Source organism: Hypanus sabinus, chromosome 20 (genome assembly GCF_030144855.1).
Source record: "Hypanus sabinus isolate sHypSab1 chromosome 20, sHypSab1.hap1, whole genome shotgun sequence".
NCBI classification, from domain to species: Eukaryota; Metazoa; Chordata; class Chondrichthyes; order Myliobatiformes; family Dasyatidae; genus Hypanus; species Hypanus sabinus.
The window spans coordinates 26,739,431-26,756,494 of record NC_082725.1 but is presented as its reverse complement, the minus strand read 5'-3'; the positions used below and the strand labels follow the sequence as shown (position 1 = coordinate 26,756,494).

General features: G+C 42.3%; 1 protein-coding gene across 2 annotated transcripts in view; it reads right to left on the bottom strand.

Moving 5' to 3' along the window:
* Nucleotides 1–17,064, bottom strand: part of LOC132378383 (cadherin-12-like) — a 401,775-nt gene that overhangs the window by 211,771 nt on the left and 172,940 nt on the right. For both annotated transcript variants that reach the window (XM_059945256.1, XM_059945257.1), the window contains exon 5: nucleotides 9,927–10,094. In XM_059945256.1, the coding sequence (XP_059801239.1) occupies nucleotides 9,927–10,094 (168 nt within the window). The remainder of the gene's footprint in view (nucleotides 1–9,926; nucleotides 10,095–17,064) is intronic.

Below are 17,064 nucleotides of genomic sequence, written 5' to 3'. Positions count from 1 at the left end.
GTTTGATGTGGGTTGTTCCAACAGCACTCATCACACTATCCTGGTGACTGAGGACACCCCGTTCAGAGAGAGGTCACGGAAACTGGCCCCTGCGAAGGTGGAAGATATTCAGCAGATTTTGTGTAAGTCATAGGAAGCTGGGATCATCACTGACTCCTGAAGCCCCTGTGCATCCCCAATAGTAGTGGCCAGAAAGAAGAATGGGAAGGTACAGATGTGTGTGGACTATAGGACTCTGACAGGCATACTGTCCCTAACCAGTATACTGTCTTCAGGATAGATGTGCTGGCCTATCTGAGCGGTGCAAAGTGGTTCAGTGTGCTGAATGTGAGGAGTGGATATTATCAGATCCCCATGAGGGAGGCTGACAAGGAGAAAACAGCATTTATATGTCCCCTGGGATTTTTCCAGTTTGAAAGGATGCCCCAGGGCATATCGGGAGCCCCTGCAACCTACCAGCAGGCCATGGAGAAGACAGTGGGGGATATGAAATTGCTTGAGGTATTGTTGTATCTGAATGACCTCATAATGTTTGGATCCACCTTGGAAGAACATGAGGCTACTGAAGGTGCTGGGCTGCCTGAAATCTGAAAGGTTAAAACTTTCCCTGGAAAAGTGCCAGTTCTGCAAAACATCTGTTAGCTATGTTGGGTACATAGTTTCATGGGATGGAGTAGCTACAGATCTGGCTAAGATAGAGGCGGTGACAACCTGGCCAAGACCCCAGACTGAGAGCACTCTGCGCTCGTTCCTCGGGTTCTGTGGTTACTATCGGAGGTCTGTGAAGGACTACGCAAAGGTCATTCACCTGTTGAATCAGCTTCTGTGCGGTTACCCTCTCCTGGGGAAGAAAGGGAGGGGGGAAGAGAGGACAAGAGGGGGGAAAGTATCTTAGCCTGTCAGAGCCCTTTGGACCGAGGTGGGACGCAAAATGTGAAGGGGACTTGCAGTCTCTGAAGGGGCTGCTGACCCAGGTGCCAGAACCAGCTTTTGTGGACTCCTAGTTGCCATATGTACTGCACACGGATGCCCATTTAGGGGGTGTCCTGTATCAGGATCAGGGCATCGGGTTAAGACCCCTTGCGTTTGTCAAGTGGAGTCTGTTGCCTTCCGAGAAAAACTATTCCATGCACAAGTTGGAATTCCTGGTGTTGAAATGGGCGGTGGTGGATAAGCTGAATGACTACCTCTATGGGGCCAAGTCTGAGGTAAAGATGGACAACAATCCCCTAACTTATACCCTGACCTTGGCAAAACTAGAAGCCACAGACCATCGGTGGCTGGTGGGGTTGTCTGCCTATGATTTCAGCCTGAAGCACCGGCCGGGAAGCAGGAACATTGATGTGGATATTTTGTCCCAATGGGTGCACGAAGGACTGGACAGGGATGAAGAATGGGTGAGTGGTGCGAAGGCCATGTGTCAGTTTGCCATCACTGTGAAGGCAAAGGGGAAGCAGGGGCAGCATCAAGTGGTGGATCAATTGCGAGCTTCTGATGACGCCATTCCACAGGTTTGCTGTAATCTGCCCAGTCTGAAGACAAATCAGCTGCTGGAATTCAGTGCTGGGGAGGTGGCAGCTGCTCAGCGAGATGACCGGAGCATAGGTACCATTTGGTCAGCGGTCAGAAAGGGAGACATGGCTCAGGCAGAGAAGACAGAACACACGGTGGTGTCTCCATTACTGAGAGAATGGCCTCAGTTGGAGCTGTGGATCCAGATCTTATACCGGGTCACATCACCTCCGGACTGACCTCGGCGTTGCCAGCTGGATCTGCCGGAGAAGCATCACAGGATTGCTTTGAAGTCACTTCATGATAATTCTGGACGTTTGGGTGTTGAACAGACCTACGGATGGTTCAGAGATCAGTTTTACTGGCCCCAGATGAATCTGGAGGTCAAACAATACTGCAAGTCGTGCGTTCGATGCAAATGGCAGAAGATGCTGTCAACGTGGGCAACTCCCTTGACCCACTTGCAGAGTGTAGGGCCCCTGGACCTGGTGTGTATGGATTTCTTGTCCATAGAACCCAATGCCAGCAACATGGCGAATGTCTTAGTCATCACAGATCACTACACCAGCAGGCTTTTCCTACCAAGTACCAGAGGGTGTCCACTGTGGCTGAAGTGTTATGGGAGAAGTATTTCATTTATTACAGCCTCCTCAGGGGGATACATAGTGATCAGGGGTGGGATTTTGAGAGCAGGATTATCCATGAGTTACTAGGCATGCTTGGAGTCGAGAATTCATGGACCATGCCTTATCATCCGTAGGGTGATCTCCAGCCTGAGAGGTTTAATCAGACTTGCTAGACATGCTCGGGACCTTGGAGATCAGCAAGAAGAGCAGGTCAGTCAACATATTGAACATCTAGTCCACAATTACAACTGTACCCAAAATGAAGCTGGCGGGTTCTCGCCATACTATCTGATGTTTGGGCGCCAGGCAAGGTTGTCCATTGACCTTTGCTTTGGGACTGACGAGGGCAATTTACCACCAAAAACTTATCTGAAGTACATGTCTGATATGAGAAGGGAGCTGAAAAGGGCTTATGGATCAGCTGGGGTCACGGCTGCCAAGCAGATTGAAGAAAGTAAGAGGAGTTATGAACGAAAGGTGAAGTTCTCCCAACTCCTGCTGGGAGACCGAGTCCTCATCAGGAATTTGGGGCTACCTGGGAAGCATAAGCTGGCTGACTGCTGGGCATTTACACCCTACGTGGTGGAGAGTCAGATGGCAAACGTACCAGTTTTCCAGGTGAAACCAGAAGACGGAAATGGGCCTGTCAAGATTCTCCTTCGGAACCACCTGTTGCCCCTGGGACAAGAGGTGCAGGTAGACCCAGAGCCTGACTTGGAACCTACACCTAGTAAAAGGACTCTAAGGAGAAACGGGTGACAGCAGGAGTAGTTAAGCTGGCCCCCACCCCTGAGAGGGATATCGATTCAGAGGAAGAGGACCTGGATGTGTGATATATGCGGCCGTCTGCTAACTCACCATTGATCGAGAAATGACTCCCAACCCTTCTTCCGTTGAGTCAGGTGAAATTATGCGGGGGTGGGGGGGTTGGTTATCGGGGCTTTGGAACGTGTGCCATCCAGTGAGAGGTGTATTGTTTCTTTCTTGTGTGTATGAGAGAAGTTATTCACAGTCTTTTGTCAGTGAGAGATGAAGAGAGAAGGTGTGAGTGGAGAGAGTTGATAGACCACAGGACGGAGTGGACTTGGAGCGAGGGTCCAGGAGTCAATGAAGCTCGGAGCAGGTCGATGAGGAACCAATGGATGGACAACCACGAGTGCGCATTAGACTGCTTCATTAAAATGGGCCCTTTTTCTTTATAATTTTCTTTACTAACATGAGAGTCAGATTAAGAATAATAAAGCTCAGTGGTTGGTGTACTGTCTGATGTTGCGCAGTATGGATTTGTAACCAGGCAACACATCATGCAGCATCCACACAAACGAGTTTGGCTGGGCCGTAGGCTGTCTTCACTTAGACAAACGCATACTGGCTGAACCTGAGGATTACACTACCACACCACAATTCTCTGTATTCAGCACACCATTTTCTGTAACTCCCACTATCTAAAATGGGAATCGACCACTAAGCACATCTTTCCCATCAAGCTATTTTCAGCTTTCCATAGGGATCACTGCCTACAGGACTCCATTGTCCACCTGTCCCTTTACATCATCTCCCCCCCAGCATTTTATCTGCAAACCGGCAAGGGCTACACCTGTCCCTACATCTCCTCCCTCACCACCATCAGGACCCCTTCCTGCTGAGAGGACTCTTTACAGGTGTAACCTCCTCTACTTCAGTGAGACCTGATTGGATTTGGGGACTGCTTCAACATGTGCCATTTTTCTGGCAGACACAAAGGCAGGATTTCCTTGTGCCCAGTCATTTCAAATCAATTTCCCATTCTTAACACCTCATATTGTATCTGGGTAGTCTCCACTTCATGGCATGAACATTGAATTCTGTAACCTCTGGTATTTTCTCACTCCTTCCTCTTCTCTTTTTTAATCCCCCATTCTGGTTCCCTTTTACTCCTTCTTGTCTCCTCAACTGCCTATCAACTTTTTCTGATGCACCTGTTTCTCCTTTCTCCATGGTCCACCGTCCTCTCCTATCAGATTTCTTCTTCTCCAGCCCTTCACCTTTTCTACATACCACCTCCCAGCTTTTTATTTCAACCCCCCTGCCAATAACACACCACTCTTCCTGCCTGGTTTTACCTATAATCTGCCAACTAGTACACCTTCCCTTCCCATTCTCACTTCTTCCCGCTTAATTTCCTAAACTGCTGAAGGCTCACAGCCTAAAACATCAAGTGTTTATTCCCCTCCACAAATGTTGCCTGACTTGCAAAGTTCTTCCACCACTCTACTTGTGTTGTCAGTGAAAACAGTTAGACAGCTATTATTTGTCATCATTTTCAGATTTGCAAAATAACAGATAATCAACACAAGAAATACCCAAATGATCACATTTCAAACTCCAACAATATAGTATTGAGACTGTAAATCAGATGATACTTTGCTTATCTCATAATGCCACAAATATTGCCTGACCAGCAGAATGTTTTCAGCAATTTTAGTTTTTATTTTAGATTGCCAGTATCTAATTATTGTTGAATTAAGTGTGTTGTCGTGAATTGATCACATGATATTTGATCGACTTCTCTGGAAATGTCGACAAAAAACATGGCTCTGAATAGAAATTCTCATGATCTGAGACTATCCTGATACATTTACAACAGGCTACTTCTCAGCTATTCTGTTCAGTAATTTTCATGACTGATGTTACTGAGGGAAAACAACATCATATTTTAAGAGGTAGCAGGACATTAAAGGTTAATAAAGAAAGAAATGAATAAAAGCAAGTGTTTTGTGCAGAGGGAAGTACTGTTTTTCTTCTCCCAGCAACACAAACAGAATTTGACGAAAGGCTCACAAACACGAGAAAATCTGCAGATGCAAAACAGACACAAAATGCTGGAGGAACTCAACACGTCAGGCAGCATCTATGGAAATGAATGAACAGACCTGATGAAGGATCTCAGCCCAATATGTCGACTGTATATTCTTTTTCATAGATGCTGCCTGGCCAGCTGATTTCCTTCAGCACTTTGGCTGTGATAGATAAAAGGCTGACAATTTGTAGTAGGAATAGCAGTCCTCTTTGTTGTAAAAGAGTAAAGAGGGCTGCAACTACTGCTGCACATATCAACACAATTAAACAGAGGATGTTTGCTGATCTACCAGACATAGATTCACAGTACTCCCCCAAAATCAGTACTAGTTTCCTGTTAAAGAAACTACAAAGAGAGAGGGGGGACATTTGGTGCAATATAAGTAAGAGAAATTTTAACAAATAGATCATTGACAATTACCTTCAAACCACCTGGGCTCTAAAATTTTGATTAAGCATTTTGAAGTCTCATTTCTGATATGTTCAGCAGTTAGTGCTGGAGATATGAGAAATGTCTTTTCTCTTTATCCTATTTTTCTCATAATTATACCTGCCTTTTCCAATCTACTTTCCTCATTTTGTGCATGTTTTACATAGGGCATCATCATGCTGTTTCATTTGTGGCTGCTAGTTTATACTGTGCCTGTCCTAGTCACAAAGAATTAAAATACAATTGGATCAATTGTAAGATTTTTAGACCAATCTGGCACATAACACATGAGTTAATTGCTGGCAGATGAATGGCAAGCTCTTTTCCCCTGTAACTGTAGCCAAGTACATTAGGATAAATGTATTTCCATGGAGAGTGATTATTTATTTCAAGACCAAAACCCTTAGCTCCAAAACATTGCTGCATGCATTACCAAGAGCATGAGATGGCCTTAACCAACTTCAACTGTTTCATCAGTAACTTCTCCAATCAGACAACATTCAAGACTGTTTTAATACAGGGCACGTAATAGTCACACCACACAAAAGCAAAATGGACTTCTCCACCAACAGAAAATCTAAGCACTCATTGCATTCAGCAACTTAACCAAGTCCCCCACCATCAACGTCCTGAGGGTTATCACTGAATGAGCACTAAACTAGAATAGCCTCATAAATATTATGATTATTAAAAGGAGATCAATGTTGACTGCCATAGTTAAATAATTTTGAATGCCATTAGATTCACATTACAGGACATTTACTTTCCTTTTTATTAGTCAAGTGGAATTTTTGAAGTGGAATATATTTATGATGAGGATAAACCAAATTAGCCTTGAATTACTTCAAAACAAAAAAATAGAATGTGCTTGAAATACTCAGCATGATCAGTTGAAAAAGAAAATGAAGTGAATACCATCTGATTTAATAGAGAGTGTTCCCAGCATTTTTTGCTTTGTTTTCTGGTTTCCATCCTCAGCAGTATTTAACTTTTATATTTCTGTTACTCCAGCATGAAGAGCATTATGATCCAGGGAAAATATTGCTCGATTTTTCATAACTTCTGAGCAAAATATTAGGCCTATTGAGAATCATGTGCTTTGCACCAGCAGCTAAATGTAATTACAATCCAGTCCAATTGCAGCAAATCAGTGATCCAATAGTCAGAGGGAGGAAAGGCATCACATTAATTGCAACATCTGTGTGATATTTCTTAGTGTTAGCGAAATAAACTGTTTTGTTTGCAGAATTTTTTGTAATTTATCTGCTTTATGTACATTTGAGAAAACACATTTTAAATTTTACTCTAAATATATTAAATTGTGCAATTTCTCAATTGCAGTGGAAGATCTTCAGTTCTGTGTAATTCTTATAATTAATCTTTTGCATTTGTTACACTTTAGTAGATTCCTCTTTAAATTCTTTTCAGCATGACTTTTCCTTGGCCACATAATTACCACATCTATTTCCTGGGTCACTACCTGTAAATTTAAATATAATAGTCCCAAACCAAAATATATTTATACATAATCTTTTCAGAATCAGGTTTAATATCACCAGCATGTGTCATGAAACTTCTTAACTTAGCTGCAGCAGAACAATGCAATACATGATAATATAGAAAAAATAAGTAAGTACATAAGTAAAGCAATTACAGTAATAGATGTATATTAAATGGTTAAATTAAAAAATAGTGCAGAAACAGAAATAATACAACTGAGGTAGTGTTCATGGGTTCAATGTTAATTTTGGAATCAGATAGCAGAGTAGAAAAAACTGTTTCTGAATTGCCGAGTGTGTTCCTTCAGCCTTCTGTACCTCCCTCCTGAATATAACATGAGAAGAGGGCATGTCTCGGGTAATGGGAGTCCTTAATGATGGACACCGCCTTTCTGAAGCATTGCTCCTTGAACATGTTTTGAATACTACAGAGGCTAGTACCCAAGACAGAGCTGACGAATTTTACAACTTTCTGTAGCTTTTTTTGATCCTCCTCCCATCCCCAATACCAGACAGTGATGCAACCTGTCAGAATGCCCTCCACGGTACAACTGTAGAAGTTTTTGTGTGTTTTAGGTGACATATCAAATCTCCTCAAATTCCTAATGAAATATAGCCGCCTTCTTTATAACTGTATTGATATGTTGGAACCAGGTTAGATCCTCGGAGATCTTGACACAAAGGAATTTGAAATTGCTCACTCTCTCTTCTTATCCTGAAATCCCTCATTCATTCTCCTCAGTGGTTGCCCATGTTCTGGTACCTCACCTAAGGGATCATTCCTTTCTCTATTTACAAATAAATATTTATGATTTAGGGCTTCATGAGCAAGTTGTCCTCCTGTGCTTGTTTAATGACCTACATACTGAGCAAAGGCTATGCTTGGTGAAACCTTAAATTTTGTTTCTCATCTATATACTATATTGTTTTGTCACTAATGCCATCTTATTCACTAGTTACTACTAAACCAGTCCATATATTGTTTCCAATGTCTTACTTCACTCTGAGTTATGTTCTAAGTAATAGATCCTTCTTCCTGAAGTTTCAAGTGGTTTTCATCTGAAACAATGACAGCTTAGATTAAACAAGTAGTTTCAGCATCCAAAAGTGCTACATGAAATTTTATTAAATTGACCTACTTACCTTTCAAGGTAGATGTGAAATATTATTAAATAAAATTTCACTTCTATCTGAAAGATAAGTAGGTCAAAATGCATGGGCTTGATGGATGATGTTAGTATGATAAAAGTGTATTGTTTTTTTATCCATGCCCTTATTGTGTTTAGATGCTACTACTCCAAAGGTCTTCTGATCAGATTCACCTTTATCTGTCCTGAATAATCATCAGCTTATCCAATATTAATACAATACATGACAAGTCATCCTTTATCGTTTACTCATATGCTCGCTGACCTACATTGACTCTTGATTTCCCATCTTTTTCTCCCCCTATCACTTAATGTTGGACCAGTAAACACAGTCATTATCAATTCAAACTCTCCACATCTACAATCTCCAGAGTCTATTCTACAGCTCCTAGCCTTACAGATGTCATTTTGCTCATTGTCTTGTCTTTCTTCTGAATGCCATTCACTGATATTTTATTATAAATCGCTTCTTAACTGCCTTCCGATCTTTTACGACTCTCATTGAAACCTGTCTTTACAGTTATATCAACAAACTCTTGCTGTTTTCTGCCTGACTGGGTTGACATCCAGTTACTTTTTTTCTTTGTACATTTCTATAAAATACCCTTGAAATGAAAGATTGTATTACAAAAATGTGAGTAGTTATCCTCATTAGTCAGGAAAATATGCTTCATTTGGCATTTCCTGCACCAGTTCTATTGTCTCTAATGATTTCAGTTAACTTTGAAGAAGTAAAAGCACATTCTTAGAATATGCTTAATATCTAAATTATCCTCCAGAGAATTCACTGACACTCCCAGTTTTCTTAAAGCAATGGGTGTGGCTAATGAGAAAAGACCGTAAGGCACCGAAGCAGAATTAGGTCCCATCACATCCTCTCTGCTATTCCATCTGGGATGATTTATTATCCCTCTTAACACCATTCTCCTGCCTTCTGCCTGTAACCTTTGATGCCCTTATTAATCAAGAACCTATCAACCTCCACTTTAAATATGTCTAATGACCTGGCAGGTTCCATTTTTTGAGACCCAAATGGCGTTTGACTGACAGCCTTGTCTTTACAATTCACTTAAATAATTAACTTGAACTCTAATTTTTTTTTTCAAGCCTGAACTTGCCTTCTTATCAAAAGACGCTTTGAGAAATGACAACAACTACAAAGAGAACGAATGTTCCTTTGAGTCAGTTTCTTTCAAGATTGCATTGAATAGTAGTAAGACACAGAAAGAGAAAAGAAGTCAACAGAGCTGGTTGGTGATCAGCTTCTAATTAAACATTTAATAACTTTGTTGACATGGTTTTTAACTTATTCACAGAGTTTTCTTGTGATAAACAGACAAAATTTAACCCCTAGAAGCCATGCATAGTCTTGCTCGGCTTTGACAGTTATATGTATAATGACAATATAGGTAAATATTAATCAATCTCCATGTGAACATTCATTTGACAGACTAACATTCTGCACAAAACAAAAGTGTCATGAGGATATGGGGTTTAAACTAGTTGAAAATTTCTGACACCAATAATCTATTATATGCCTTATGTTATTTTTTATGCTCTCCTTGTGCCTTGGCAATGAAAAAACATCAACCTCTTCAATAAAAATACTTGTTTAATTAAAATTGGCTCAAGTGGGACTTAGTATATCTTGAATAATATCTTCTAACTAATGAACCTGTTTAATTAAATGAAGGGAACACAGCATTCAAAATTCCTCTATTAATGAGCATCATGGATCAATAGCATTTTCCTGAAATGTGTGGAGATTTGGTCAACTTCTCAGGTTGGACAATGTTATTTTCTGTTACATGCCTTAAGAACACATCTTGCATGTCAAACATTTTGGAGTACTGAGTGGAGAAAGTAAGCTTACTTTTGGCAAACCTGGGTGGATTGTCATTGACGTCAGTGAGCGTGATATTTATAGTTGTCGTGCCTGCCAACCCTCCCATTTGTCCTTCCATGTCTTTGGCTTGGATGATAACTTGATAGTCTTCCTTGACTTCTCTGTCCATGTTGGCTAAGGCTGTTCTGATGACGCCTAAACACAGAAAATGAAGAAGGGAGAAAGTACTTTTAATAAAGATGAAGGATTCTTTATGGTTACTCATGCAATCAATTTGCATGCAGTATGGACAGTCAGACCTGGCTTTCAGTAACACTTGCACTATGCAGTGGATATTCAGTTCCAACTAAGAGAGTAGGATATGCTTAGAGCTATAGACATATTAAATATCTATGGAAATAAACCTTTTAATCCACTGAATCCACATCAATCACCAAACACCCACTCAAATTAATCTGAGCCTGATCCCATTTCTTCTCACTTCCCCGTCAATTCCCTCCAGACTCGAGCACTCCATTATTCACCAAGGGCAATTTACACTGGGCAATTAACCTACCAACCTGCGTGTCTTTGTTATCTTCGAGCAAACTAAAGCACTTGGAGGAAAGTTGCACCATCACATGGGGAACACAATTATAAACAAATTTCTACTGCAAATCTCATGTACTCTTCTAACTGCTGAAGCAGGAACTTTGTTAATTTTTGTACTGCAAACACACAGAAGGAATTGGAAAAAAAAGATTTGCATTTAAATGGCATCCTACACATTCCTTTCAGAACATTTTAATGAAGTACAACATAAAGTCACTATAATGGTTGAAATGTAGCAGCCAAAATGCATTATCCCTTCACCTATAATCTGAGTGAGGGACAAATACTTCAAGGACAAATTTTCTTCAAAATACTCCGAGGCGTAATTTAAATGTGACTGGAAGAAAGTGTAGGGAAGAGGATGTCAGAGGTATGTTTTTACACAGAGAATGGTGGTGCATGGAACGCGCAGCCAGAAATGGTGGTAGAAACAGATACATTAGGGAAGTTTAAGAAATTCATCAATTGGAACAGGGAAAAATGGAGAGGTATGTAGAAAGACAGGGTTAGATTGGTCTTAGGGTACGTTAGAAGGTCAGCACAACATCATGCTGTAACTTTCTATGTTCTATCAATCTTCTTTCAAAGGAATATCATGGAAATGTGCATCTACTCAAGAATCTTGTTTTTTTCATCTCATCCAAAGGACGGCACCTATAGCAGTGTAGGAATCTCTCACTGTCACCCCAGAGCATCAACACTTGTGCAGAGGTTTCTGGTGTGAGGAATAAATCTGTTATTATCCATGGAGCTACAGGAGGTATTTGATCATTGTGATGTAAATGCGTTTTGTAGATTAGTCAACTGGAAGAAGATGGTGCCAGTGAACAACTCAACCAAGAACGACATCCTCCAGACGGTTCACAGAAGTATTTCTTCCACATCTTTTACATATTTTTTTCTTCCAAATATTGTTTTGCTACTGCTGGAGACTGTGATCTACACGTTGGTGGTGTGCTTTCAGGCTGATTGAGTGATCTGGTGCTTTACAGTCTCTGAAAGGATTCCATGAGGCTTCAAATGAAGTATGTGGCCTGGAGATGGGGTGGGAGCCCACGATCCACTCCATTTCTTGCCAAACTCATGATGTCAACAATTAAAGTACCAAGGAAGATTGAAATCACCCAGGTGAGTGTGAAAGGCGAATGGTGTTCAGCGCCATCCACCGGCGTCTCGCTCACTGCTGCCAACAAGAAGATATCTGTGTGTGGTGGTCTCTCTCTTTCTCACTCTCACTTGCTGCTTCCGAAGGAAAGTCCCCATATTTAAATGCTTCCTCTCCCTGTCACTCAATGCTGTGATCAAGTTCTAGGTCTTAGGAAATGGTTGTGGTTTGGACTCCAGAGTACATGTTATGATGTGTTTCTATTTTCTGGTCACACTTGTTTTGTTGCCATCTTGAGCGATTTTGAATCAGGCGGCCCGAAGATAAGGAACACTGAACTGAACTGAATATGTCTGGACCTCTTTGATTTTGTGTTTAATATTCTGTGTTGTTGTTCATTTTTTAAAATTGCCATTTGAGTGATTTGTTTCATTTTTGCACATGGGGGTGGGGTTGATGTTGTTCATTGAATGGGTTCCATGGTTTTTGTGGCTATCTGTTGGGAAGACGAATCTCAGGGCTGTATACTGCGTACATATTTTGGTGATAAATGTACTATTTTAGAGAACTTGTCCTGGGCTCAGCATGTAAGAAAGAAGAGAAAGTGCAGTATTGTCTCTATCTCCGTCGGACCTTGTGGATATTCGGCAAGACATCTAAAACTCTGAATTTCTAGAGGTGTATAGTGGTGAGTATATTGACTGGCTGCATCACAGTCTGGTATGGAAACAAAAAGTCCAGCAGTAAATATTGGATTCAAACCAGTACATCACGGGTAAAGCCCTCCCAAATATTAAGCAATGAAATGCTTTAATCAGAAAGCAGCATCCAACATGAGGGATCCGCTCTACCCAGGTCAGATTCTCTTTTCACTATTGCAATCAGGTGGAAGGTGCAAGAGCCTCAGGACTCAGACAACTGGGTTCAAGAACAGTTACTAACCCTCAACCATCAGGCTCTTGAATAAAAAGGGGTAAAAGGGAATCTGAATCTGAATCTGAAATAAACTGAATCTGAATAACTCATTCAAACTTACTGACCCATCATTGAAATGTTCTCACAGTCAAAGAACTCACTTTCAAAGACTCATCTCATATTCTTCATATTTGTTGCTATTTATTTATATTTGCATTTGTACATTTTGTTGTCATCTACACACTAGGTGATTTTTCATTCATCCTGTTGTAATTACTCTTCTATAGATTTGTTGAGTATGCCCACAAGAGAATGAATCTCAAGGTTGTATATGGTGCCTTACGTGCTCTTTGATAATTCAATTTATATTGAACTTCGAACTAAGACCATAAGATATAGGAACAGAATAAGCCCATTTGGCCCATCAAATCTGCTCTGGCTGATCCATTTCCCTCTCAGTCCCAATTTCCTGCCTTTTCCCCCCATATCTCTGTGGTGAACTACATATACCTGCCTGGACACGTCCTCTGCTGACTGCTCCTGTGGCTCCTCCCACAGACCCTGGTATAAAGACGATTGAGGCCTGAGCCCGGCCCTCATTCTCCAGGATGTAGTATGGTGGTCAACTACTGCTTGTTCTTTCTTCCAGTCAATAAAAGCCGTTATCTTGACTTCACGTCTCAGAGAAAGTTATTGATGGTGCATCAATTTTATTGACTGGAAGTTTTAAAACATGGAAAGCGTTTTACATCTGGAAAGATTGGATTTGGACCCCCAAGACGCTGAAGCAGCTCTTGCCTTTGAACTCTGGCTTGCATGCTTCCAATCATACTTGGAGGAGGTTAGTGCAACTGAACCCGCTGTTATGCACCAAATTCTCCTCACGAGGGTCACCCCGGAAGTTTACTCACTTATCAGAGGCCTGCCGACCTACGAAGGGGCACTGGACGCCTGCAAAAGACAGTACCTGCGGCCGGTGAACACCGTCTAAGCAAGACATCGCTTAGCTACGCGCCGACAGCGGCCTGCAGAGTCGAGCGCCGAGTTTGATATCCTGTACCGGCCTGGAAGGCTCAGTGAGCCCCCTGATGCCCTATCCCGAGGAGCGTGTGCCAGCGCGCAACTTGACCAGCTATACACCCTCCATGCACATCTTTGCCATCCGGGGGGGGTCACCCGATTTTACCATTTTGTGAAAGCCCGGAATCTGCTATACTCGAGGACATTAGGACAATGACCAGGGATTGCCAAGTCTGCACTGAGTGCAAACCGCATTTCTACCGTCCTGAAAAGGCACAACTTATCAAGGCCACCCGCCCCTTTGAGCGACTGAGTGTTGACTTTAAGGGCCCCCTTCCCTCCACCAACAGCAATGTCTACTTTCTCAATATTACCGACGAGTACTCGCGGTTCCCTTTTGCCATCCCCTGCCCCGACACCACTGCCACGTCCATCATAAAAGCCCTGTGCCAGCTCTTCACTCTATTCGGATATCCCTGCTATATCCACAGTGATAGAGGTTCCTCCTTTATGAGTGACGAGCTGTGCCAATGCTGGCTAGGGGGATTGCTACTAGTCGGACCACGAGTTATAATCCCTGGGGAAATGGACAGGTGGAGAGGGAGAATGCCACAGTGTGGAAGGCCACACTTTTAGCCCTAAGCCAAAAGGGTTGCCGGTCTCTCGATGGCAGGAGGTCCTCCCCGAGGCACTCCACTCTATCTGCTCCCTGTTATGTACGTCCACCAATGCCACCCCTCACGAGCGCCTATTCTCTTTTCCCAGGAAGTCTGCCACTGGGACCACCCTACCAGCTTGGCTGACGTCCCCAGGGCCAGTGCTGCTCCGGAAACATGTGAGGAGCAATAAATAATCCCCGATGGTCGAGAGGGTTCACCTTCTACATGCAAACCCCCAGTATGCTTACATGGTCATACCTGATGGGTGGGAGGACACGGTCTCCGTCCGCGACCTGGCACCCGCAGGAGCAGCAGACCACTACCCCGAACACTCCACGATAACTATGAACCCTGTACTTGAGGTGACACCGCGCTCACCAGGCCCTACACAGACTCCTCACGACACTCTTATACTGGGTGTCTCGTACGCGCATATACCAGGCGCCTCGCACATGCATGAGGGATCACTGACGCCTCGTGGGCTGACACTTCCAGTTAGGCCAGAACCAGCATTACCACCGTCTCCGGTGCAATCACCACTGGCACCTGTGCAATCACAGCCGGTGCTACGTAGATCGCAGCGACAGTTTTTACCACCTGATAGACTTAACCTGTGAAACTTCGCCCCATGGGGATTCTCTTTTAAAACAAAGGAGGGGTGAATGTGGTGAACTACATATACCTGTCTGGACACACCCCCTGCTGACTGCTCCTGTGGCTCCTCCCACAGACCCCGGTATAAAGGCAATTGAGGCCTGAGCCCGGCCCTCATTCTCCAGGATGTAGTATGGTGGTCAACTACTGCTTGTTCTTTCTTCCAGTCAATAAAAGCCAATATCTTGACTTTACGTCTCAGAGGGAGTTATTCATGGTGCATCAACCTCTTTATGGCCTGACTAATCAACAATCAATCAATCTCTGCCTTAAGTATACCCAATAACTTAGCCTCCACAGCCATGTGGTATTAAATTCCACAGATTCACCACTCTCTAGCTAAAGAAATTTCTCCTCATCTCCTTTTTAAATGGACGTCCCTCTATTCTGAAGCTGTGTCCACTGGTCTTAGACTCCCCCGCCATAGGAACATCTTATCCACATCTACTCTGTTGAAGCCTTTCAGCATTCAATTGGCTTCAATGAAATGCCCCCCTCATTCTTCTGAATTTCAATGAGTACAGGCCCAGAGCTATCAAGTGTTTCTCATATGATAAGCCTTTCAATCCTGGAGTCATCTTCATGAATGCCTTTGAACCCTCTTCAATGTCAGCACAACCTTTCTTATATAAGGGACCCAAAACTGCTCAAAGTACTCCAAGTGAGACTTCACCAGTAACTTATGAGGTTTAGCATTACATCCTTGCTTTTTATATTCGAGTTCTCTCAAAATGAATGTGAACATTAGGGATTTTATACAATGGAGGCCCCAGAAAGTATATTGTGCCTATGAGGGGTGTTGGCAAGTATGACAGTGTTTTAGGGGGGCGTTGGGCTAAAGAAGGTTGGGGAACACTGGCTTTGGGGTTAAACTGCTACAACTGAACCAGCCAAAATGAGCTTTGCTGACATTATGAATGTAGTGCAGGAACATTTCGTACTAAATACCATTGTGGATGCAGAACACTTTAGGTTTCATAAGTGGAATTAAAGGGAAGGGAAGTCCTTTTCAGCTTACATGGCTGAATGGAAGACATTCCTGAGCATTGTCAGTTCAATGAAAGGCTTTATGTTGCACTGAGCGATCATTTAGTTTGTAGAATTTAACAAGAAAACATTCATAAATGGCTCCTAACTGAAGTACAACTTACATTTAAAAGAGTAGTTCAAGTTGCTGTATCAACGTTCAGCCAGGGACACAATTGTGCTGCAGTCAGGAATGAAAATGAATGTGAACAAAATTCACACATCTAAACAGAAACTGCCTGGCTAAACAAATTGTGTTACCATCGAGGCAGAGGCTCAAATATACCAGTCAAATGCAGATTTAAAGGCAAAACTTGTACTAAATGCAACAAAGTGGGACACTTACAAAGAGCTAGACAGACAGACAAAAATAAATGGATTGCACAGAGAAAAGTTAAAGATAAAGTGTCAAGTGAAAACTAACCCAGAGCCAAATCATATGGTTTACAACAGAAGTGAACGGCTATTTAATGAAAATGGATTTGGACACTGGTTGAGTGATGTCAGTCATATCACAAAATGAGTTTAAATGGTATTTTAAAGATACTGAACTGAAACCTGCAGATATCCAACTGATAACTTATACTGGAGAAAAGGTAATTACTGTAGGATTGACATTTGTAACAGTGAAATACAACAACCAATAAGCCACATTGGGATTCTCTGAAGTGAAAAACAGGAGACCCAATACTGTGGAGTCATGAGTGGTTGAGACAACTACAGCTTGATTGGAGATCCATCCACCATTTGCATGCTACATCCCGTGGAATCGTGTCAACTGAAAGTGAACTTAGAAAGGTATGGGATGATGCCTCAGCAGTGTTCATGGATGGTATTGGAAAACTCAAAACATACCTATGGTAAAATAGTGTTAAATGTAACTGCCAATTGGGTTTTACAAAGCCTATCTTGTTCCTTTCACCATCTGTGATAAAGAAGCCAGTGAACTGGATTGCATAGAAGCTGCCGTTAATTCTTTCCAACATTGAGTGGCTCCCATGAACAATGTTAGTGTCCCAATAGCCAAAAAGGATGGGTCTGCCAGGATCTGTGGTTATTTTAAGGTCACCATCAACCCAGTACTGAAAATAGATAACTTCTGCTCAGAATAGAGGCTATATCTTCAAACCATCTGTAAAGAAACACTTCAGCAAAGTGGATATAGCTGAGCCCTACCTACTGTTGGAGATGGAAG